The 24,028-nt window shown below is 40.7% G+C and overlaps 1 protein-coding gene across 1 annotated transcript; it reads left to right on the top strand.

Moving 5' to 3' along the window:
• The first annotated feature begins 128 nt into the window (after positions 1 to 128).
• On the top strand, positions 129 to 23,356 carry serinc5 (serine incorporator 5). Its single transcript, XM_054611695.1, has 12 exons — positions 129 to 273; positions 11,580 to 11,747; positions 14,833 to 15,011; positions 15,466 to 15,548; positions 15,910 to 16,003; positions 16,608 to 16,819; positions 17,110 to 17,202; positions 19,319 to 19,445; positions 20,053 to 20,122; positions 20,309 to 20,345; positions 20,817 to 20,961; positions 21,827 to 23,356. The coding sequence occupies exons 1-12, from the start codon at positions 247 to 249 to the stop codon at positions 21,969 to 21,971; spliced, it is 1,380 nt and encodes a 459-aa protein (XP_054467670.1). The 5' UTR covers positions 129 to 246; the 3' UTR covers positions 21,972 to 23,356.
• Positions 23,357 to 24,028: the final 672 nt, after the last annotated feature.

Genomic DNA, 24,028 nt, shown 5'->3' with positions numbered 1-24,028 from the left:
TGTCATTTGATTGTTATTTCAACGCTCACTTTGGATCTCATCCATAGATATGCTTTGTGTTTGGCTTTTTGTTGGTGATGTGCAGGGGGAGGAGAGACAGGGAGGAGGAGGAGAGACAGGGAGGAGGAGGAGGAGGAGGAGGACAGGCGCGTCGTTCTCGTGTGGTGGTTTTGTTTCACGTTGAGGAAGAAAGCGGCCGATCACCTCGCTCTCTTCACCGGATTGTATTTATTGTCTCCCCGCAGAATGTGTACGCCGTGCTGCATCTCGCAGGTGAGGAACACATACCGGATTACTGCTGGTTGTTTTGTTTGTTTGTGTTATACGGTTGTAAAGAAATCAATGACACGTTACAATGTAGCGTTAAGCTCGGTGTAACGTCGACTTCAGCCTTGTTTACTGTCTGCCTCATATCTGTAGCCATTCATCGTCCGCCATGTCAGCAGCCACTGTTATTCAATTCATGTGAGGATGATATAATCCCCTCACTGGAATGATTGAATGACTTCACTGTAGTGGAGACAAAGAGACAGAGAGAGAGACACAGAAACATCAGCCAAACGTACAGTACCGTCATCTGACAGATGTGTTGGATGGAAACGGTGCAACATTGTGGTTTCACACAGCTCAGGCGTGTCTTGTCTGCATAACTAGTCTGCCTTGTGGTTTTCTTGTTTTCTTTTTTTAATAATGCACAGTTGCACTTTTCCAATCGATGAGGAACTCAGCTGAACAGCTTCAGGCCAGACCGACGAGTCTCAGTCATATCCTTGTATAAATGTTATGGTTTTATTTTAGTCTTGTGTGTCTTAAGTGGTTGTGGCTAATAAATTATGGTTGCAGAATTAAATGTAAAAGGCAGACTCACTTGGTGGTTAACTGTACAGTTGGCTATAGCCCCTGTAGACATACTATGGTTAGGACTTTGTTTCTGAGATGTTTGAGGTCAGTTTGAATTTTCAGAATTGCATAATTTAAGCACAATTACTTACAATAAACCATGTTATATACACCACTATAAATATCAAGGCTGCTTTTGGAGCTGAAACCATAAGTTGATCATTCATGTTTCGATTGAATATCAACTGACAACAATTTGGATAATTGATTTATCATTAAAGTCACAGTTCAAGCTTCCGAATTGCAAGTATCACCTGGTTTTCATTGTCCAGCCAACGGTTTTACACTGTTGGCTGGACTAAAACCAGTTTTTTGTCTTTTAAGACATTAAAGGATTAATCAAGAAAATAATTCTACAAAGTACCCAGTCATGAAACTAATTGGTGGTCTCATTGTTTGTGTGTCTTTTATTGGAGGGCTGTAATTAAATTTAGTTGCAGACAGTATAGGGGTTTATATGTAAATTAAGAAAGGATTTTCTTCAAAGCCGGGTGTCTTTTTTCCATCCAACTGATTGTTTTTGGACTATAGGGTTACCACTGCTGAGCTGGCCTGGTCAGGAATTTAATTACACAGACACATCCCTCCTCTTAGGCAGCTCACTTCTATTTCCTGTTATTTCCAAAGACGGGAAGATGGAAACAGGGAAGGATTAAGAATGGCAAACAATAAAATCAGTTTTGTGTACGCTGCTCGTGTGCTAATCCCTGTCACAGGCACCCCATTTAGTTTTGTCCCCATCCCTTTCTATATGTAAACTTGTAATTAGCTTTTCTTGAGTGTGCATATATGTGCCCCTTTTGAGGTTTAGAGTAGCCTAAATTGATGTGTGGTCTGTTAATTTCCTGTGGTGAAGAGGTGGACGTAAGGGAGGGTGGGCGTTTGGGTTGGCTTCGGAGAGGGGAGCAGGCACAGTGTGGGAGCAGCTCACTTGTAATTTCGCAGTGGGATCAGGGATGTATGCCATATTGTGATGGGGTGGGGGGTAGGCTTTAGCTAATGTTGAGTTTTGTCCAAAGCGCTGCAAGCCTTGGCTGCGAAGTGTGGGACAGGACTGAAACCATGTGGGTGTTTCAAGCAGCAAAGCCATGGTACAGACAGCGTTGGCAGTGAACATAAGTTCAGAGGACCTAGAGGATACTAGAGACTGTGGTCCAGCGAGCATCCGTCCTGCTAAAGTGTAATTTAGTAAGACATCAAGCACTTAGCCCCCGGCTTCTGTGAATGTGCAAGCAAAAAGGGTGTTTTGACATTCCACATTCTTCTCCAGGACACCATGCCTTGGCTGTCTTGCCTTTCCCAGGGTGCTGCAACGGTTATAGCCAAAAGCATTTGATAAATGGGGAATGGTAGACATGATATGTTTTATTGTTGATGTTTTAAAAAAAAAAAAAACATTCCATGATTGATGCAGTTCCAGTGTATTTTCTGGTAACACTATTTCTGCAGTTCTTAAGAATGCCAACTGACTAATGAGATTTCCCATATCAACAAATATTGTGAAATCCTGAACGTTCATCTGTAGCCCAGCAACAAACATCAACACTGGTGTCAGTCTGTAAAATCACTTGACCTGTACAACTATAGCCCAAGTAAACAGGTTCACCAAACATCTGTACCAGTCCCCACCATCCAAAAATTCTGATCACAAACAATGAGACTAAGTGGTCAACTGTGTCCATGTGAGACATGTCTGCTATTTTCAGCCTCCGCTCAGGAATTTTGCTTTAGTCAGCAGCAGCAGGAGTTTGTTTTCCCTCAGGCACATCATTGGCAATCTCTTTACTCTGCCTCTGAAACTCCTCCTTTTCACATCTTCCCATGTCTTGTCTCTGTAATTTTTTTAGCGAGGTTTGAAGGTGCTGATGTAACCGTCTGAAATGCCGGCTACCTCTTAGCATGGTGCTGCTAGTATCAGTTGAGCCCAGGGCTTTGGCTAGGAAGCACATTATCTTGTGTGCTATCGGTTGCGCTCTGAAGCTTCACACTAGTAAAAAAATACACTTTGGGAAGTGAAACAGACCTTTGGCTAAACACAGCATGACGTTGACTGTTGATGTGATATTGCCTTGTATTTTGACTGTCTACGCTCTCTTGTTTGGTCTGTTTCCTTTAGTTATTTTCGTGACCGACTTCTTCGTCTGAACGGGATTGTTTCATTTCTGGCTCTTTTTACCGCTCTTCACTGTACCTTCTTCTTTGTCTTTTTTTCTTTTACTTCCATTGGACTTAAGTTCCTTTTTGTTGGTTGTAGCTAGGGGCTGTATTTGCCAAGAGAGAAGCAAAGCCTTCCCTTTGTGTATAGGAAACAGAGCAGTGATACATTTTTGCTGTGTGTATACAGCTGCCTAGCTATATGAACAAAAGTGGAGCTGTCGGTCACAACATAAGAGGAACTGGAGCTTGGGCAAACCAAACTTGAGTATGAGAAAGATTCTGCCTTGTGTCCTATTTTAAAAAAAGTTATTTATTTAGCGTTTACCGCTTTTTTCCTTCTTTTTTTCTCGACCCTGCTGGGTTCTCCCCGCTGCGTTCAGCCCTATGCATTGTTGTAATTTGAGATAAGAGGGTGTGTATCGTTTGCAGTTTCGACTGAGACGTTGGGCTCTCATGATTCATTTTGGTCAACTCTATCCACTGGCCCCTATGATTAAGCTCTAACTAACAGATAGTTCCCTCAGTTTCAAAGCAGCCATCTACAGCATAGTCTACTTATGTAAGGCAGAATGTTCTCAAGTAAAGTAGGACAGGGAATAAATATGACTATGTTGTTTTGACAGTGCTCATCTCAGTTATGAGTCATGTCTGTCTTTTTTTCTCCTCTGAAAACTTATTGCTCTTTCACTACTAATAAACATGAAGTCAATATCTTAAATCAGCTGATGAAAGTAATTCCCTCTGTTTAAATCTTAGAAAGGGGAATCCCTGCTAGCCACAGAAGGAACAGATTGCTTCTATAGTCTGGTGCCAAATACTGTGCTACCAATAGTACTTATTTTTTTAGGGATTTTCCTAGGTATTCCACTCAGACTTGATCTCACTTCCCAACTGGTTGATGGAGTAGAAATCCCTTAACTAGCTCTATATCTGTCTAGCCCTACTGATTCCCTTTCTCTTTGCCTACTGTGATATAGTGAGTGACCTATTTCTGCGATCGGCCTGTTTGTATTGCGTAAGCAGCCGTGTCTGTGCTGCCTTAACCCGCATGTTTGATTACAGCTTCCCTTGCCATTTCCTGTTTGTTAAATACTGCAATTCTTTTAATCACTGCCTGGTGGGGAATAATAAGATGGTAGGAAGGGAATAATAAGATTGAAGGAAGGGAATAAACATTGTAATCATCATCAAAGCTCTGATAAACAGGTCACAGATGTGGTTTTAGGATTGTCCACATATTAGACAATGTCACGTTTGTTGATTAAGCATCTAGTTGTAGGTAAGAGTTATTGTTGAACCATCCAAGGTCATGCAGCTTAATTTTGAATGGCATTTAGGTTCATTTCCTACGGGTATACTCACTGCTGTGTCCAGTGTCCATCCTCTCTATGTAAGGCGGATTCCTTTGTGTGTCCTTTGAGCTGTATGGTCATTCTCTTGACCCCTAAAAAGCCTGAGAGTAGCTGGGGAATAAGTGATTTAGAGTAAAGGGCAGCTGAAGATAACCAATAAAGGGCAAAAAGGAGAAAACAAGAGGAAGAAAGACTAGATGACAACAATGCTTGGTTACAGATAATAGATTACACTACTCTTGATACTCGTCGTGCTTGACACTTAAGAACTTCCTCTAAAATCTTCCTCCATAAAAAATGTCCACCCACATTTCGTGGAAGTTTTTAGAAGTTTTATTTTTCAAGCTTAGTTACAACACTGCAGGTCTAACTCTAGTTATCTCTCCCACACAGACAGTACATGTACTTTAAATGAACAGTCATTAAACAAAGTTTACTAGATTTTGGGTCCATACATCTGGTCAACACAAGTCCGTCATTAGTCCGTTCTGTAGGGCTGATAAGGCCCCTCTAATCTCAAAGACCAGTTGCCATGGGTCACCTGTGCTCCCTTGGGTCCTAAGTCCCTACATGTTTGAACTTCTATGTACAAACATTTGTAACAAATACCACATTCTCCATGTTGAATTAACCTGGTAGTCGATCGGTGTCAAGGCTGTTGTTGTTGTTCTCTTATGGAAAGGAGTCAAGTGGTAAGGGGGTGACGAATCAGGGAATGACACGTCATAACGTCTAAGAACCAATCAAATAGCGAACGCCGGTGCCTACGTCATCGTTTTCGGACTTCTTCGTTTTCAGTCATCCACACTATCAGGAAAACGCGGCGTTTTCAAACTTCTCCGTCCTCGGGAGCGTTTTCAAACTTATTCGTTTTCGGTGCCCTAAAACGCTGTGTAGTGTGGACGCTCGGTGCAAACGCAGAAAAAGATATGCGGATTCATTTGCAAATGGGTTAGTGTGGACGTGGCCTGAGTGAGAAATAGACGTCTTTGTCTCTCGAGAGTGCCACCATCACAGTGTAGTGAGGCTTGAGGCCTTCAGCCGAGGGTTTATGAGAGACTTGGCTCATTTGAAATCTGGTAAAGCTAGACTAGGTTTTATCTCGCAAGTGGTCATAGCAAAATGACACAAAGGTTGGGGGTTGCTGTTGATAGTATAGAAGGGGTGTACACTGCAGACACGCCGACCACCTGTCGACATGCTGGTGGGGCAGGCGGGCAGCAGAGGAGGGGTAGGATAGCCCATTAAGTGGGTAGGGTCAGCGTTGGTTACCATGGATACCCTTTTGGATCTTTGTATGGTGGAATTCCTCGAGACATTCCCCTCTCCTGGCTCCCCCTCCCTGCATCAATTCTGCTGCAGTTTTGCCGTTGGCCCCCTCACTGTGTGCAGTCCGCTGGTGAAACACCCCCTGACTAATGAAATCTAAACACTCTCACAACTTAAATCATCCTGTTTTTTTTCAGTCTGTTGTGGTTGATTAATTGACCATTGAGAAAGACATGTGGGTCCAGCAGAGACAAAGCAAACAGCTTATCCTGTTAAGATGTGTGGAGTCAAATGGAGACCAGGGGCCACATACATAAAGACTGTGTGTGCGTAAATGCAGAAATAACACATGCGGCCTTGAGGGCAGAATTTCAAACCTCTTCATATGCCCTCCTCTGTGGTGTCTCAGGCATTGGTTAATTGTTTGCACGTTATCGTCGTTGATCTGGCATCAAATAAGTCTTTGTATTTGCAGATAGCAGGAGGATGTCAAATTTAGGATATTACCTATTTTTCTGCTGTTCTTATTTCGGCTTTACAGTATTGATAAAGAAGTTACGTGTGAACCTTTTTTATGTTGATCTATTAACTCGTTCTTGAATAAACTTTTAGAGTTGGGATGCTTTCATTTTTTGTATAAAGGACACAACAGCAAGGCACACACATACTTTGACATTGGCATGAACCATGATGTTCTTATGAAGGATGGATTAAAATGCTACCCTGATGCCAAACACTGTTGATTTCTGATCCAAAGGGTGCAGTTCTTTGTTCTTTGTTTCATTCATTTCTACTTCTGTAACATGAGCAGTAGGCAACAATGTTTTTCTCAGGACTGGGTGGAAACGTTATTGAGTTTGGTTTCACATGGGAATCTACTTAGGAAACTAGCAAACCAACACCACACAGCTTGTATAAAAAAAGGCAAGACTATTGGTAGCCATTCTTCAGCTCCAGGCAAGAAAAGCAGTGAGGGAATCCTCTGGACAGAGAGAGCAGGGAGGCAGAGCCATGTGGCCAGAGAATAACTTGATCCTGACCATGTGCCTGTGTGGATCCACGAGTCTGCAGCATACCGCACATTACTGGCATCTGGAGCGGAACGCAACGCATCAGACAATGTTGCACACTGGCTTTACTACATCAGCACACGCTGGCTAGGTTACAGACCCCGGCTTAGGACACAGACCCACAGACATGGGCTAAGATTACTGTTATGACTGAAAGGCAAATTGAACTGATCTTGCTTGGATGCAGGTCAGGAGAAAAACATTTGAACTGCTACGTGGAGCGTCCTTGTGGACTTGTATGACTCTGAATTTCATTTTGATGCCCGTTGTGGCCGGGGACCTTTGTTGCATGTCATTCCCTTTATGTCTCTCTACCCTCATTTCCTGTCTATCTTGACTGTTAAATTGACTATATCCTATTTAATAAAAACAAAACATGCCCCAGTCGGTTCTAAAACAGAGAATATATAGATTATAAAAATGTAATGGTGTGTGCATAAAGATTTGAGCAAAATGAATGATGTGGCCCGAGGCAACAAGTTTGCAGGTTGTCCGTTCTCTCCCTACTCGTGAGCATTATATCTCCGGGAAACGCCTGGAGATAATTTCTTCAGATTTGGCACAAATGTCCACCTTGAGTCAAGGAAAATCTGATTATATTTTAAAATAAAAGGTCAAAGGTCAAGGTCAATGTGACCTCACGGCCGCCCATCCTTGTGAACGCAATATCTCAGGCCTTGAGCATTCAGTCAAAGGTCACTGTGACCACACAAAGCACATTTTTTGGCCATACCTCAAGAATTCCTATACTAAACGTGACAATTTCACACAAATGTATGTATGTAATAGCATAAAAAATGAAGTGATGACACTTCGGACAGACATTGTTGTAAACTGCTATATGACTGGCTGATGGTGGCATACAACCGCAAGGCATAATTCTAGTTTCACCTTGAGCTTGATAGAAGGCCAAGCCTCTCTGTGTGTATCTAGCGACCAGTTTGAATCAGTTACTGAGGGTGATGTTGTGTCGAAATAATATGAAGGTCAATTGGTGTGGTAGATCTTTTTGACTCATAGAATGGATGGGATCTTCTTGAGGGACAGAGAGCTTCTCATAACAATAAAATACATTTGTATTCACTTTTATTAGAAAGAATCTGAAGTACACAGCGGGTAAAATAAGTATTGAACACGTCACCATTTTTCTCAGTAAATATATTTTTAAAGGTGCTATTGGCATGAAATTTTCACCAGATGTCGGTAACAACCCAAGTAATCCCTACATACAAAGAAAACCAAACAAATAAATTAAGTTTTGTGTAATAAAATGGAATGACGCAGGGGAAAAAGTATTGAACACAAAAGGGAGGTGCAAAAAGGCATGGAAAGCCAAGACACCAGCTGAAATCTATCAGTAATTAGAAAGCAATCCTGCCCCTTGTCAGTGCAAATTAATATCAGCAGGTTCAGTCCCAACTGATGGCCTATAAAAAGGTGTCTCATTACCAAGGTGTGTGGTGGAAAACAATTTACTCTCTATCTATCTATGTCCCGAGATGAGTCTCAATGAGCGTTGAAATAATGATCAAATGACAAATCAATGTCCTTGAGGTATTTTATTTCTTATAAGAAAGAGGCAGAGGTTTACAGTATCACAGGGAGCCTGCAAAGCAATGCACTGAAGTGTAAGGCTGTTCACCCCTGGTATATATGCAGGAAAAACCACAAAGAGGGGGTGACCAGGGTTATAAATCAGTGTCTGCAGGCTCAGTTCTGAATTAGCATCTCCTGAGTAAAAAGACCAAATAGGGAAATAGGTCAATAGGTGATAGAAGAAGGAATAGGGGGAGAAGGCCAAAAGGAGAAAGAAGAACAGGTGGAGGGATGGGAAGCAGGAGAATAAAAGAAAGACAGGGGGGGAGGAAGCTAAAAGGAGAGAGAACAGGTGGAGAGAGATGTGTCAAAAGGAGCAAGAAGTGTCAAAAGGAGAGACATAAAGAAAATAACTTGGTTGTTGTTCTTCCTGCACCTGGCCTGGGGCATAACTCCTTATAAGGTTCCAGGCCTTCTGAGTCAGACCTTCATACATACACCAATATACATTTCCATTACAGGTGTCATACAAGAAACATCTCATAATGGGTAAAAGCAAAGAGCTCTCTCAAGACCTTCGCAACCTTATTGTTGCAAAACATACTGATGGCATTGGTTACAGAAGGATTTCTAAACTTCTGAATGTTCCGGTGAGCACTGTTGGGGCCATAATCCGGAAATGGAAAGAACATCATTTCACCATAAACCGGCCACGACCAGGTGCTCCTCGCAAGTATCTGACAGAGGAGTGAAAATAATTATCAGAAGAGCCAAGGACCACTTGTGGAGAGCTTCAGAAAGACCTGGAAATTAGCAGGTACAATTGTTTCAAAGAAAACAATAAGTAATGCACTCAACCGCCGTGGCCTGTATGCACGCTCACCACGCAAGACTCCATTGCTGAAGAAAAAGCATGTTGAAGCTCGTTTAAAGTTTGCTGCACAACATTTAGACAAGCCTGTGAAATACTGGGAGAATATAGTCTGGTCAGATGAGACCAAAATTGAACTTTTGATGCCATAATACACACCATGTTTGGAGGTCAAATGGCACGTCACATCACCCCAAAAACACCATACCAAAAGTGAAGTTTGGAGATGGGAACATCATGGTGTGGGGCTGTTTTTCAGCATACGGCACTGGCAAACTTCATATAATTGAAGGAAGGATGAATGGAAAAATGTACAGAGACATTCTTGATAAAACTCTGCTGCCATCTACCAGGATGATGAAGATGAAACGAGGGTGGACATTTAAGCAAGACAATGATCCCAAACACACAGCCAAGGAAACTCTCAATTGGTTTCAGAGAAAGAAAATAAAGCTGCTAGAATGGCCCAGCCAATCACCTGACTTGAATCCAATAGAAAATCTATGGAAAGAACTAAAGATCAGAGTTCATAGAAGAGGCCCACGGAATCTTCAAGATTTGAAGATTGGGCCAAAATCACACCTGAGCAATGCATGCGACTAGTTTCTCCATACAGGAGGCGTCTTGAAGCTGTCATTACCAACAAAGGCTTTTGTACGAAGTATTAAATAAATTTCAGTAATCGTGTTCAATACTTTTTCCCTGTGTCATTCCATTTTATTACACAAAACTTAATTTCTGAACTTATTTGTTTGGTTTTCTTTGTATGTATGGATTACTTGGGTTGTTACCGACATCTGGTGAAAATGTCATGTCAATAACACCTTTTTTTCAATAGCAATACATTTACTGAGAAAAATGGTGACGTGTTCAATACTTATTTTACCCACTGTACATCATTTCCTGCCAACACCTTCCCTTTCACCTAATACCATAATGACTACGTAGAGACGGGGGGGGGGGGGGTTTCCCTGTAGATCAAAAACCTCTTTAACCATTTACCTTCCTACCTGCACCTTTTAGCTTATCACTAGCAAAATATGAGTTGCATCCTATAAGGGGAGAACGTACAAAGGAAAATGGTGTGCCCTCCAGCAGTGAACCACCAACATAGCCCTATGGTGTGCCACACCTCAATGGTAGACCACATTAGAAGTTCAGCTCTCACCACACCAGTGTATGTTCTGCAGGCGAGGAGTTGGAGGCTTACAGAAGCAGGGTGGGGCGGCTACAGAAAGGCGTAATACTGTATAATTATAGATCCTCCTCTTTCTTAAATAGAACACAGGGCCGTCTTTTAGAGACTGTCCCGCTGTATGAGGGCCTGTCAGAAGAAACAAAGTAGGCCTCTGTTTTTCGGACAAGACTACACTGTCTGCACCGACCAAGAGCTGGCACTGAAAGAGAGGGAAGGATCTGTCGCTCGTGATTGAAACCATGAATGAGCAAAGACACACTCAGGCGGATGTCTTCAATGCAAGTGTCCCCCTGTCCATTAAGCTGCCAAAATTTTGTCTTCAGGCTCAGACCTGCAGTAGTAGATGTTCCAAGATTGTTTAAGCTGAAGCTCTTGAAAGATGAAAATATACCAGAAGGCATCAGATAATGCCACTTTAAAAAAACAAAAAACTAAATGCTTTACCATGCACCTTTTACTATGTTTTTAAAAAAAAAAAAAATTTAATTAAGGGGTGTCTCAATTGTATATTGCATTTCATAAGGTAAACTCACCATATCTGTAAACACCAAAGTATCCATGGAGAGTGCAACAGCCCTAATCTCTTAAATACTGTAACATCGAACTTTTAACTTTAAACCATGAATTGATAGAAGCAATTTGTGTTTAAACTGTTTCAAAGTGACTATAGTGCTTAAGTTTTGACTTCTAAGGTTTAACCAACTGTAGTATTTTACTACTGCTATTTCTGTTCATATTCTGTACATTGCATGTTGGTCCGTCCTTGAATATCCCTCCCTTGTCGCTCCTCTGAGTTTCCTCACTGCTTTTCCCGTTCAAGGTTTCTTTCTTCTATTTTTTTGTAGGTTGTTTTTAACTAAATTTAGGGTCGAAAGAAAGAGAAAAGAGGCCATGGGATTTGTATTTTTGGTCTGTTTGTTACTTGGTTTGGTTTTTACTCTTTGTCCACTGCTCTCATTCACTAATTTCAATGTTGCTAAAGCAAATTATTATCTTGGGGGATTTTTATTTGCTCCGTTCCCTTCCTGGAAAATATAATTTTAGCCTCTGTAGCTGAGGGAGATGGTTGCAAAATGCACATACAAACCTGGTCTTTCCTTATCCACGTGTATCGTAAATACTTGTTTCATATCATTATCAGATGGCTTATAAAGTGTGGAAAGTGCTGATACTGATATGGTAATGATTTGCCCATCCCTCTCTTCTCCATTGTTCTCTCTGTGCAGCTGGCCTGCTGCTGCGGCTCAGCGGCCTGCTCGTGCTGCTGTAACTGCTGCCCCAAGATCAAACAGTCCACAGGGACCCGAATCATGTACGCCCTCTACTTCCTGCTGGTCACCATCATCTGTGTCATCATGATGTCCCCCACTGTGGAGCAGGAGTTCAGAGACCATGTAAGTACAAAAATCACACACAGCAAAATATCACTCTAAACACAACACACACACACACACACACACACACACACACACACACACACACACACACACACACACACACACACACACAAACACACACACACACGTACACACTCTTTCAACTGTAAATTACAGGTATATTTAGGAATATAATTGAAGAGTTGGAATTGTCTATGGTTGAAAGTGTTTATTACAGAGAGAAAATTAAAGTGCTCATCTGTGCTTCATATCAGCATTGTTTAAAAAGGAGAGTGAGTGGAATGGTTCTTAAACTCTGAGTCCTAAAAGCCTCTAACAGATAAGTGCTTCCGTAGTAAAGTGATGACAATTTATAATGAGATCTACTCTGATCAACTCAGGTTGGAGCTCATGGTTTCTTATGTGTGCAGTTGTGTAGGAAGAAGCATGCCTGCTGACTTCTGGGGGTGATACATTCATAAGGCTTATTATAGTTATAATTTGGGTCTTAGGCCAGTTGCTGTTGACAGCAGGGAAATAAAAGTCAGTTAGATGTTGTTTGTTCAACATATGTGATTTTCTGATGTCTATCAAAATATTTTTTTAATAACTCTACAAAAAACAGCAAATCTTGGAGGCTTCTCCTGATCGTCAAGAATACAAAATCTATGGAAATTTTCAGAAAAATAATGTAATAATAGAAATAATGTTATAGGTCTGTTCCCAGGTTTTAAGTCTTAATTCTGCCATTAGTTGTGGCCGGCTCAGAGGCTATAGTAAACAGTAGCCTTTGTCATTAGACAGTAGATACAGCATGTAAAAACGCATGCTGACATGGAGCACAACTGAAAAGGAAACAGTGGCAGAGATCCTGTTACATAGAACAAGAGAGTGTCTTTCTGAGTTTTAAATGCCACATTTTAAAGCGTGAATCATCAACTAGTTTCAGGCTGAGAGAGCAATTTTCTCCTCTCTCAGTATCCATTTATATAATTTCTCAAGTTACATAGATTTAGACACTTCACACTTCACACATTGTCGATATATTGACAAATATATTCCCTGTTATTTGTGACACGTAAGCAGATACTTCTTGATATTTCCAGACATAGTCATGTAGAGACAAGACAAGACAAAACATCAATATAAGGTCATGTCTTATTTTTCCACTGAAGAAAGAGATAAAAAATGAATTTGAAGGCTACACTCTCCACACATATATTTTAAAATCGGATGTTCTCTTGTCAGGTAAGTCAACTTTTGCGTTTGGCTTTGTGGTGTAAATAGAATAAACTTTCACAGAATGTAACAGTGTTACCATGTCATCGCCAACAGGCAAAATTAAAGATTTATAACGTTGCTGCAGGCAAAGCAGACATCCCACTATTTTTCCTTGAGATCCCATGTGTATCTTCTCAGAGGTGGGGCCATTATGAAGGAGGCAGGAGTTCAGGCTGGAAGTCTTTTGCTTTTAACCGCCCACATAGCCTCTGAAGCTGGGAGGAGATACAAAGGAGACCTGTTGCTTTCTCTTTTGATCTTCAAGGCTTTCATGTGTTTTTCCCCTCACTTACCTCTTTGAATCAACATAATGCAGGATTATTATCAGAATTTTTCTTTGGTTTGTTTCTGAAAAATTCCAACTCAACTGGAAGGCTTCTGTGGCTACTGATACAATATAGTTATCTTGGTGAGACTGTAGTAATACATCGCCTTTTCATCCTGACTTCTCTAATGTCTGAGTTAATATTTATAGCTGCATATCTGAGCTTGAGAAATTATGTCTCTGTAACGAGGAACCATACAGTGCAGTAGCTGTATCAGCATTTAATAGACTGGGAAGCCTGAGAAGAATACCCACAACTGACTGTTTTTGTTACTATGGCAATGACTGCAAGCTTTCTCAAATGAGAGTGCTATTTGAAGACTGATATTTTTCCACCAATCTTCCTCTGCTGTTTTCTCCCCCAGTGTTTACTGTACAGTATTGAAACGACTCCCGACTGTGTGTCTCCCTGTGAGACGACAACCCTGTAAAAGTGTCTATCCAGGCACAAAATGGCCTCTGATGGCCCCATGCAAAGCCTGCTGAGCTACACACACGTATATACACGTTTACATGCACACTGCCAGTCACACACTGAGCGCAGTGGGAAGTCCCGGCTAAGAGAGCAGCCATTGTGCGTACGAGAGTGCTGGTCTTTTCTGAAGAGATTTACATCTGTCTGAAACAGCCGGCCCCCTTCCCTCTTAATCACTAGGCCATGGACATGCTAATCTGGTCCTCAACGTGAGACAAAAGCTCCAAAATGGGCTTTTTACTCTATGTTGTGATCTGGCCTGGACTGTGGTGCACACTGAGGTAATGACAACTCAATCTGCTGGCGTCTCACCCATGTGTACAACCTCAGGGACCAAAAATCTGCCAATAACTAGAAAAGCCAACTCAAATAATTTATAATCTGAAAGAAAATGTCTTTAGTTCTTTAAAAAAACATGATCTGTGTTTGAAAAGCAGCTCTTGTATTTGACTTTGATTCACGTATCTAAAGTCAAGGGGCATCAGAGGAGGGGATAGATATTTGAGCATTCTTTCTGACCTTATCTTTGCGAAGGTCGCCTCTTCTCTTGGCATTGAGCCACTGAAGCACTTCCTGTTGAAGGCCACAGCAAAGTCCTTATCTACTCATTCCAGTTTTCCTGTCGAAATACATTTTTATGTATTTATTTTAGGACGATCTGCCAATCTTTCTCTCATGCTCTCTCTTCTTTTCGCTGTTCCCAATCCCTCTGACTTGCTGACAAAAGGCGGTTAATTTATTCATCTGTGTCTTTTGTTTGGGTACACTGACAGTTAGTTGTAAGGCCCCTCTAACAGCCTGTAGAGAACGAGGAATAAAAGAAGGCTTCATGGAGAGAAAGAGGGGTTGTTGTTGCTGCCTGTTCTCTTTTTCTGCTCCTTTAGAGGCGTGACGCTCAGAAGGGAAGCTACTGGGCCTTTTATCTGAGGCCTCGCATTAAGACAAACATGAGCAGAGGTGGGGGGGTTCAACTCAATAATGATCTAATCCAAGTGTTTTGGGTTTGTGATTTTGTCAATCAGATTCCCTTCTACAAGGAGTTGTGTGAGAAGATGAATGCAGGGGATAACTGCAAAACTCTGGTTGGCTACTCTGCCGTCTACAAGGTGTGCTTCGGCATGGCCTGCTTCTTCTTATTTTTCGCTCTCTTCACCATTCGCATCAACAACAGCACAGGATGGAGGGCGGCCGTGCACAACGGGTAAGAAGGCCTTGTTACTCTTTCTTTCTCCCTTTTTCCCCGCCAGTCAATAATCAATTTAAATTCACCTAAAATGTAAAGTTGCAACCCTCAATTAGTGCTCATCTGTGACTCCGGCATTAGTAGGGTTCAGTACCTTTTGAATATCACAAGACATTGTAAGCAAACAGTCTTATCCTTTAGCATTACAACTAAGTGATCTCTGAATAGAATTCCTGAGCATCATTATGTTATAAACATAAGCACCTGTTATCTTGGACACCTGCAATGTTTATAAGTATTTTTGGGGTTCATTAAACTATGTATGTCTACCCCTGATACTGTACATAAAAATTCTGATCTGAGTCATGCTGAAGCTGTTCTGTGTCAGGAGTCATTGTTTTGTATGTTATTTAGTTTCTTTATTTTCAATCAAATGTACACCCTTTAACGCTATGACTGATTTAAATGTCAGGTTCTGGTTGGTGAAGTTTGTTGTGCTGGTGGCATGCTGCGCTGGAGGCTTCTTCCTCCCGGAGGAGGAAACTTTTCTGGAAGGTAAAGAGAAAACACTCGATAGTGAGCCTACAGTGCTGCCATCTTTTTTAAAGCTGGTATTCATAATATATTTAACATTCATTGTATTATAAATCATAAATACATGTACTGTATATCCACCTCTGTCTGTGGCAAAAAGTTGAAGACACAGAAAAGTAAGAAAAGAGTGGAAGTAACAAGCATTGCTTTTTTAAAATAATTTAACTGTCTTTCAGTCCATCTTCTAAAAGGAACCTGCCATGTTATCTGTTGTTTGAATATAATCCCGCAGCATGAAGTGCAACAAGTACCAAATATCTGCTGTAAGGTCTTGTCATCTCTAAAACAACTTCTCTGTCTCTCCCACTCTTCAATGCCACAGTGTGGCGCTACTTAGCAGCAGCTGGCGGGTCCGTTTTCCTGCTGATCCAGCTCATGCTGTTGGTGGAGTTTGCACATAGATGGAACACAAACTGGTGAGAGCAACATGTCTTCTCTCTGCTTCTGTCTAACCCTTACCCTAACCCTAGCTCACCTTAAGTAAATAAAGAATACAAATAAAGTTAGGGAAAGAGGGATTTTTGTGTTTGTGGGCGGAGGGGAGGCTTGGCAGCAGCTGGCCCTGAGCAGATTCACAGGATGCACATGGTTTAGGAGTGTGCACTCAGTTTCCCCTTCCCCTCCCACACAGACACACACATACCAAAGCAGATTGCTTCAAAAACTTCAAATGGTTTAGTAACCAATGCAGTAAAACCAAACTTCTAAACGCGTATTGGTATTTGCACTTGTACCCACTTTATTTAGTTTTTTAGAAAAACCTTGAATTTCCCAACCTGTTAAATGGATGTGAAAGCACTTATCTCATCAGGGTGCAGAAATAATCCACTAACATAACTTTCTCTTTCTTTGAATTTTTCTTTAGGCCAATCCCTCCTGTGTCGGTTTTCTTGCTTTTTTCCCGTTTACTTGATCTTCTTTTCTTATTAAATTTACGTTACCCTTGTTCATCCTGTGTTTTTTCCTTTCTGTTGTCTGTTCTCTCTCTTTCTCTCTCTCTCTGTGTCCGTCTGTCTGCAGGAGTTCAGGAGTTGAGTATAATCGTATGTGGTACGCAGCTTTGGCCTTCGTGACTCTGATGCTGTTCAGCGGTGCCGTAGCGGCCTTGGTCTTCATGGGTGTGTTCTACACTGACTCCGAGGCCTGTTTACTTAACAAGGTCTTCCTGGGCATCAACGGCAGCCTGTGCCTCATTGTCTCCCTGTTGGCCATCTCCCCATTCATACAAAAACGTGAGGACCTGTGCGCACAAGCAAATGATCTAATTTGACTGTGTAATACAAATGAAAATATGAGCAATTGCATTTAGATGCCATTTATAGAAAGCTACAATGCTTATCACAAAGCGTAATTCACAAATAGCAACACATTTGAGATAATGATGGAAAGTAACGACAAGTAAGACTGTTAGCGACAATACTTACACTATTTTGTTAAATATATTTGCACCAACTCACAAATTTCTTGTCGGTAGACCCAGTGATATTTAAATCCTTTATTAACCGTTGTTGTGTCCCTGTAGTGCAGCCCAAGTCAGGCCTGCTGCAGCCAGGAGTCATCAGTGTGTACGTCATGTACCTCACCTTCTCAGCCTTCTCCAGCAAACCAAAAGAAAGTGAGTAAGACCGAACACCCATCTCCACCCAGTAGTTTTAGCCATTGTTGGTTGCGATCAACAGGTTTTATTTATGTTGAGTCATGGGTTAGGCTCATTAATGCTGTAGTAAACAACATGTTAAACATGACGGTTCTGATAGTCTAACTACCAGGCTGGCATTTACACAGCTGCTCCTCTTACAACTCTTGCAGTAGGACCATGTCACACTTAGGAATGGAACAGTAATCAATAAAAATATATACTTTGATTGAAAATATAGTAAGGTTGATTGGTTTTAAGGACACTGCGGATTGGACTCCTGCCTTGTTATAAAAGCAGAACAGTTTTGTTGGCTGAGACAGAAAAACTGACCACAAAACAAGTGAACATCTATTGATTAGATAATTGTGTTTTAAAGGGCCAGTGTGTAGCATTTCAAGGGATCTATTAGCAAAAATGGAGTATATATAAACTATGTTTTCATTAGGGCATAATCACCTGAAAATAAGAATTGTGTTTTTGTTAGCTTAGAATGAGTCCTTCATATCTACATAGGGAGCTGGTCCTCGTCAGGGCGTCAGGCATGTAGCATCGCCATGTTTCTACAGAGAGAGCCTCACATTTTTACGTTACCTGAAGGCCATCTTAGTTCTAAGACACGCTTGTGAAACTTTGTTTTCACATCCATTTTAAGTCGTCGAGTGGATCCCCAATGAACAGCCTGTCGCCTTATGACTTTCATTGCTCCCAAAGCAGTGTTATTGTGGTATGGATGGAGGACTTGGAAAGGGAGGAGTGAGCATATGTTTGTTAATTTGATTGCATTCTGCTTCTATGGATCCTATTCGTGACGCCAAATTGTGGTGGAAATAATACTATCTATCTATCGATGTCCTGAGATGAGATCCAAAGTCAGCGTTGAAATAACAATCAAATGACAAAGAGTGCCTTTGTGGTATTTTATTTCTTGTAAGAAAGAGGCAGAGGTTTACAGGATCACACAGAGCCTAGACAGGGTGGTCAAGGCTACATTTCAGTGTCTGCAGACTCTGCTCTAATTTACTATCTATACTGGCGTATAGGAGGGTCAGGTCAACAGAGGGGGCATGAAGGTTAGAGGGGAGAAGTTATTTTCCTTCCTGCACCTGGCCTGTAGACATAAGCCCTTCACCAGTCTTAACATAAACATAAGTATAAATCACACAGTATACTCAAACCTAAATTTGCCATTACAAACTACACTTTAAAATGCCACCAATAGCACACACTGCTCCTTTTAAAATGGAAAACCAAAGAAAAAACTAGTTGTTAAAGTGGCCTGAGTTTTATTGCTTTTTCAGATTAGCATGGTTTTCATTGGTAGTGATGAAAATGGTGTAACTGGTGCAAGTTAAATAAAGAACTCTGAAGAAATGTCTACATTTTTGTGTTCCTATCATCAACAGTGACTTAGTAATACATTTTGGTTGTAAATCATCTGGTTCAAATTAACCACAAATAATGGAGACAGTAAAACACACACGTTAAGTAAAGGGGAACAGCTAACTTTCAGAAGCCAAAAATCATATTTCTGTTCTGTTACGGTTGAGGACCCAGATTTGAAAGTCAAATGTTCAATGTTATCATAACAGATAAGAATCCTGCACATCTGTTCTGTGAATCCTTGTTATGTTACACTCAAGTGTGAAAAACATAAACCAAGAAAATATAATGAGGCTAGTCTAAGATGAGGGATAAATATCTTTATGATAAAGAGTTTAACTTGAGGCTGTAGAGAAAGTTGTGATCACTTTGTAGAGTCTGAGGTACATTTCCATCCCTATATTGTTCTTATTTCCACAGAAGCTGTCAAGATAATATTATATGCTGAGATGCTATTTTAAAGATAATCTTACCATAAATATTTAATATGAGCACATGCTTCCCAAGTAACACTTAAGTACACTGTTATTGTTGCTGTTAGTGCAACTTAGTAAGTACAAAGCACCATGTGTCCATTTTCATGCTCCCGATACACTGTGCCAAAATACACACACACTCATTGCATCTTTCGCAATATATCTTCTCCTTACAATACTCCCTCTACTTGTTCTTTTGCTTCATCCATCTCTGTCTGTACATTCTTTCCTTCTAGTTGTGGAAAGAGATGGTAAGAACACCACTGTGTGTGTGTTTCCCTTCGACTCTGGGACGGAAAGTGACAAGAGGATTGTCACCGCTGTTGGAACCGCTATACTTTTTTGCTGCATCCTTTACTCTTGGTAAGACATACACAAACACAAACACAAACACACACACACACACACACACACACACACACACACACACACACACACACACACACACACACACACACACACACACACACACACACACACACCCACAATCCTTGCTTCTCCTTTTTCCTGATCTCAATGTCTACATAAATACAAGCCAAGTTTCCCTTTTAATGTACCTCTTTTTAGTTCTATATCATTAAATTTAAAGAGTTGAGAGATTGTGTAAAGGATTCACGCCAAACCTATTAACATAAGTTCTGTTCTATGTAATGATGACTGAAAGAAATGCATTTCATGGCAGGCTGTAGCGACAGAGACGGGGTGGTTTTGATTGGATGTGACTCTGGAGAGGCAGTGCATGGTTGGCTGTGAAGGGTCTGAGAGAGGAGAGCTTTGGCTTTTTTTCGTTTGTTCACATGTGTTTCCCATCAGGTGGAGGCATCATGTCTCTTGTGGTCGTTCCCTGAAGGAGAGGGAATTAGACTCTGCAGCAATGTGAAACTTCAAATTAAAGGAAAAATACCTAGTAAATGACAACCTTCCTCTCCCTCCATCTGTTTTTCTGTCTTTTTCTCCACACTCCCTCTAGCCTGACGTCCACCACCAGGCGAAGCTCTGCAGCGCTCAGAGTGTGTAGGAACAGCGAGCCAGAGATTGAGGTACACACAAATATTCAGATCTCACTAGGGTGTTCAGTTTAACAGATTAATAGGACTTTAAAACCCCACTGACCAGACACTTCTAATTAGACGTCCTTATCAAATTAAACTAATTGGACACAAGAGAGATGTGTGTCTATGCCAGTTTGGTGGTAACCTGTATGTTTTTTTCTCTTTATCCTGCAGAGAGCTCGCTGCTGTTTCTGTTTTGGAGATGACACGGGTGAGAAAAGTCAAAAAATATTCCCCTCACTGTCACGTCTTGTTTTATTACTCCCCCTCTCTCCCCCCTGCCACTCCAGCCTGTTCAGTGTGTATGCATATGTACCCGGCCGTAGTGTTTGCACACAGAGGGGCTATGCTCATTGCTATTCCTCAGCCAGATTGAGCATGGTGAGAAAGTATTGGTCAGCAAACATAGATGATGTCACTGTTACTAGGAGGGTAGAGTGACACAGTGAAGCAGGACCAACAGCAAAGTGGAATTGTGGGAAGGCTGACACTGCCGCCTGCTGGAAATAAAACAAAGTTATATTTATTATAATTTATTATTTTATAATTTTGCTATTTGGGAGTTGCATGTGATTAAAATCAGCAAGTCCAGAATGTGACATCAGTGTTACAAAGCTATTTGTCACATTCAAAGTGTTTCTACCTCACATCCTCTTTGAATCATTTAATGTGTGCTTTTTAGATGACTATGATGAGAAGAACACTGGTGGAGGCCAAGACGTGATGTATGATGAGAGAGAAGGAACCATCTACAGCTACTCCTACTTCCATTCTGTCTTCTTCCTGGGATCCCTCTATGTCATGATGACCGTCACCAACTGGTTCCAGTAAGTGATGCTCAGATTGTACTGTAATACGATGCTCGGACATATATGAGTATGCATGTGTACATGTATCCAGTAACTGTGGATGATCAGACTGAACTAAGCAGACCTCACTTAGTTCATTAAATGTAGATTAAATATAACCAACTTGAAACAAGCAATGTGTGTAAAATTATCTGATCACAGGATGATTATTTGTTTGGTCAACTGAAAAAAACCCACATTTTACTTGAAAAAAATAAGGGTTATAAAGTAAATCTATTTATCCTTTCGCTAACAATATTTCTCAAACTATTAATAATACTAAATAATATCAATAAGGACTGCTTTACGTTTTGATAAGCCGTTTCAAGGGTCCTGGTGTGTTATTCTAGGACACTTAATGGTATGAGCCATTGTTAATGTGACAAATTAAAATGTCAGATAAGAAAATTATCTGCAGTGACTTTTTTCTAATTAAGATAAGATTAAGGATAAGGTTGCAGGTCTTTTAGTATTGTCTCAATTGGGTTTAAAGTGGCTATAATCAATTGTTTTGTTATAACTATGGATCAAATTACCATGGAAAAGTTTAACTCATGGTGAAAAACATACAGGGAATTTTCACCTGGCTCTGCCGTTCCCTCCATGGAGCTTTTATAGCATATTTCAGCTCATTGTATATTTGTTTCACTCTCGTAGAATTTATTTCTGCTGCAGCAGCCGGCAGTTTTTCAGAGAAAAAAAGAAGAAACTGCTACCTACTGAACCTAAAAAAGCAGACAGACAAAACTTAAATTAGCATCTAGCTGGTGTAAATATTGGACGATTTAGCTAATGAGTCTTGTAGTCGTTGCTAAGTTCTCTAATTGTTTGCTTACATTTGCAGTTATGATGGCCATAAGATTGAGAAGCTGTTAGACGGGAGCTGGTCAGTGTTCTGGCTCAAGATGGTCTCCTGCTGGGTCTGTCTCATCCTCTACATGTGGACCCTCGTCGCCCCAATGGTCTGCCCAAAGCGCTTTGAGGCCTAAGTGCCCCGCCACTAAACTAGAGTCAGGCTACTCTGATTCTTGGGACATGGCCAGGCAGACGCTCTCACGCTGAGCCAAGGGACCACCACCCCCACCCCCTCTTACCCTGAAACACAACCCTACACTACCCTCAGCATTCAAATGGAGGAGTATCTGTTGCCTTTTGTTTTATATGCTAGTGTTTTACTTTGTTTTACAATGTTAATACCTTGATGGTAAATTTGTTATCTTTTACTACCACTTACTCATGGAGTTTCTGTATTGCTTACAGATTTGAAATTACACAAAGAATCATGGGAGTTGAGTTACATTGTGAAACACGAGAATCATCCAGCCCCTATAAATTCCTTCATAATTTCAGATTTTAAAGTGTATTTTGGAAGTATTGCCAGTGTGTGTCAGTTTTTCTTCTCACTTTTACTCTCAGCCAGACATTTCAGTTCTGTGCAGTTGGACCATAAAGTTGTAGCAAAGTTTTGGGACAAATGTATTTCAGGTTAGACATGTTACCAGAGAATATGTATTTATTTAAGTGTGTCTTAAGTAATCAGAAATCATTTTATGAAGGAATGTTGTGTGAATTGAATTAGATTTGTCCCTGGCTCTGTTTAAGAACTCATCTCTCAGGCTCACATGTAAGCTGTTTATGTTTGTGCTTTGTTATATTGCTCTCTTTTGTAGACGTTTTCTATGCAACAGAACAAGCCCCTTTTCGATATTCTACCCAGTGTTGTGAAGTTTCCACTTAGATTACAAGGATGTTTCAGACTTTATTAATGTCAGTGCTCCCTTTGAGCCAGATTTTTCTTAGGTAAATCCATGTCATCTGTACAACATTTCCAGCCATCATTATTGTTGTACAGGGCAGTGCTCTTCAAATCAACCTGCCTTACGTAAGAGTGACGTTGGTGGAGTGCCGCGGCCGCCTCTCTGGAAGAGCTGCAGTGTCACAGATGAGGAATGTTTGCCAAAGGTAGATGTCAGAAAACTATAAACTACTCTATCAGATTTGTTTGGTCAGTAATCGAGAAAAATATAACTGAGAACATTATGTATTTGCATGCATACACAAACACGTAAATCAGCTGTTTTCTGTACAGTTATAAAGGCTTTTGTTACATTTGTCAGCTCCTACTGGTGGTCAGAATAAGGTAGCATGATTGCGTTTATTAGCAAGTTATTCAACACTGGATGTTGAGTTTACTGGCGAATTAAAATTCACAGAAAAACCATCACCTGTATGCCTGTGTAACAGATTTTTTGTATTGTTAAAAAAATACCAATTTATCGCACATTGTCAACTGCAAGTCATTTTTGTTTCTCATTCTTCAATAAATCAGCATGTCCTTTTTGTTTGATCGTATTACTAACATGCTTAATGTGCATTTGGCTTAAGTTCTGTGATCTGTGGATTCATTCATTCAGTTTATGTTTTATATACATGCACATTTTGTCAGGTGACTTTCAAAACATTTCTGAATTTTAACTTTTGGTATAAAAGTAGAAATCGAAAGGTGCTCTGTGCTTTGATGTCAATCTAAACAAAATCCTAAATCAGATGGCATGACTCACTGTGAAGGCTGTATACTACCATAACATACAGGAACACTTTTGGAGTATGTCTCTGTATGAAATACAGAGATGTGGGTGCCATGCAGTTCGTTGTTGACTCTCTTTCAATAAAACAGCCATTAAACGCCATGTGGTGTTTTTATTTGCTGTTTTCTCTAATATAGATACATAACACAATGATCTCAAAAAAAGAGCCTGCGTTGATTTTCTTTAATGCTCAGAATTTTATTGTACATATTTAACAGTACTCATAAAATGCTGATAGAGTTGTATTTGAGCTATGCATAAACCTACAACCTGCTGATTTATACAAGAGTGTACTGGCTTCAGTTAAACACAAGTAGAGTATATAATGCCCAATGTTATAGTTTCCTAAGACCCTCTCACTGAAATGTCAAAGTTAAAATAGCATCACCAAAGTCCTTCACCAAAATTGTCCTTCATTTTCCCTCTCACATTAATCTTTTTCTCTTTATCGTGTCCTT

The sequence above is a fragment of the Anoplopoma fimbria genome, chromosome 13, assembly GCF_027596085.1.
Source record: "Anoplopoma fimbria isolate UVic2021 breed Golden Eagle Sablefish chromosome 13, Afim_UVic_2022, whole genome shotgun sequence".
Lineage (NCBI taxonomy): Eukaryota > Metazoa > Chordata > Actinopteri > Perciformes > Anoplopomatidae > Anoplopoma > Anoplopoma fimbria.
The sequence above is the reverse complement of the archived record's forward strand: the minus strand, read 5'-3'. Positions and strand labels throughout refer to the sequence as shown.

Excerpts from the sequence above, each read along its gene's own strand:
- serinc5 (XM_054611695.1), top strand. The coding sequence starts at position 247 with ATGTGTACGCCGTGCTGCATCTCGCAG. Across the intron at positions 11,748-14,832 it reads AGCAGGAGTTCAGAGACCAT|ATTCCCTTCTACAAGGAGTT; the intron begins GTAAGTACAAAA and ends TTTGTCAATCAG. Across the intron at positions 15,549-15,909 it reads GGAGGAAACTTTTCTGGAAG|TGTGGCGCTACTTAGCAGCA; the intron begins GTAAAGAGAAAA and ends TCAATGCCACAG.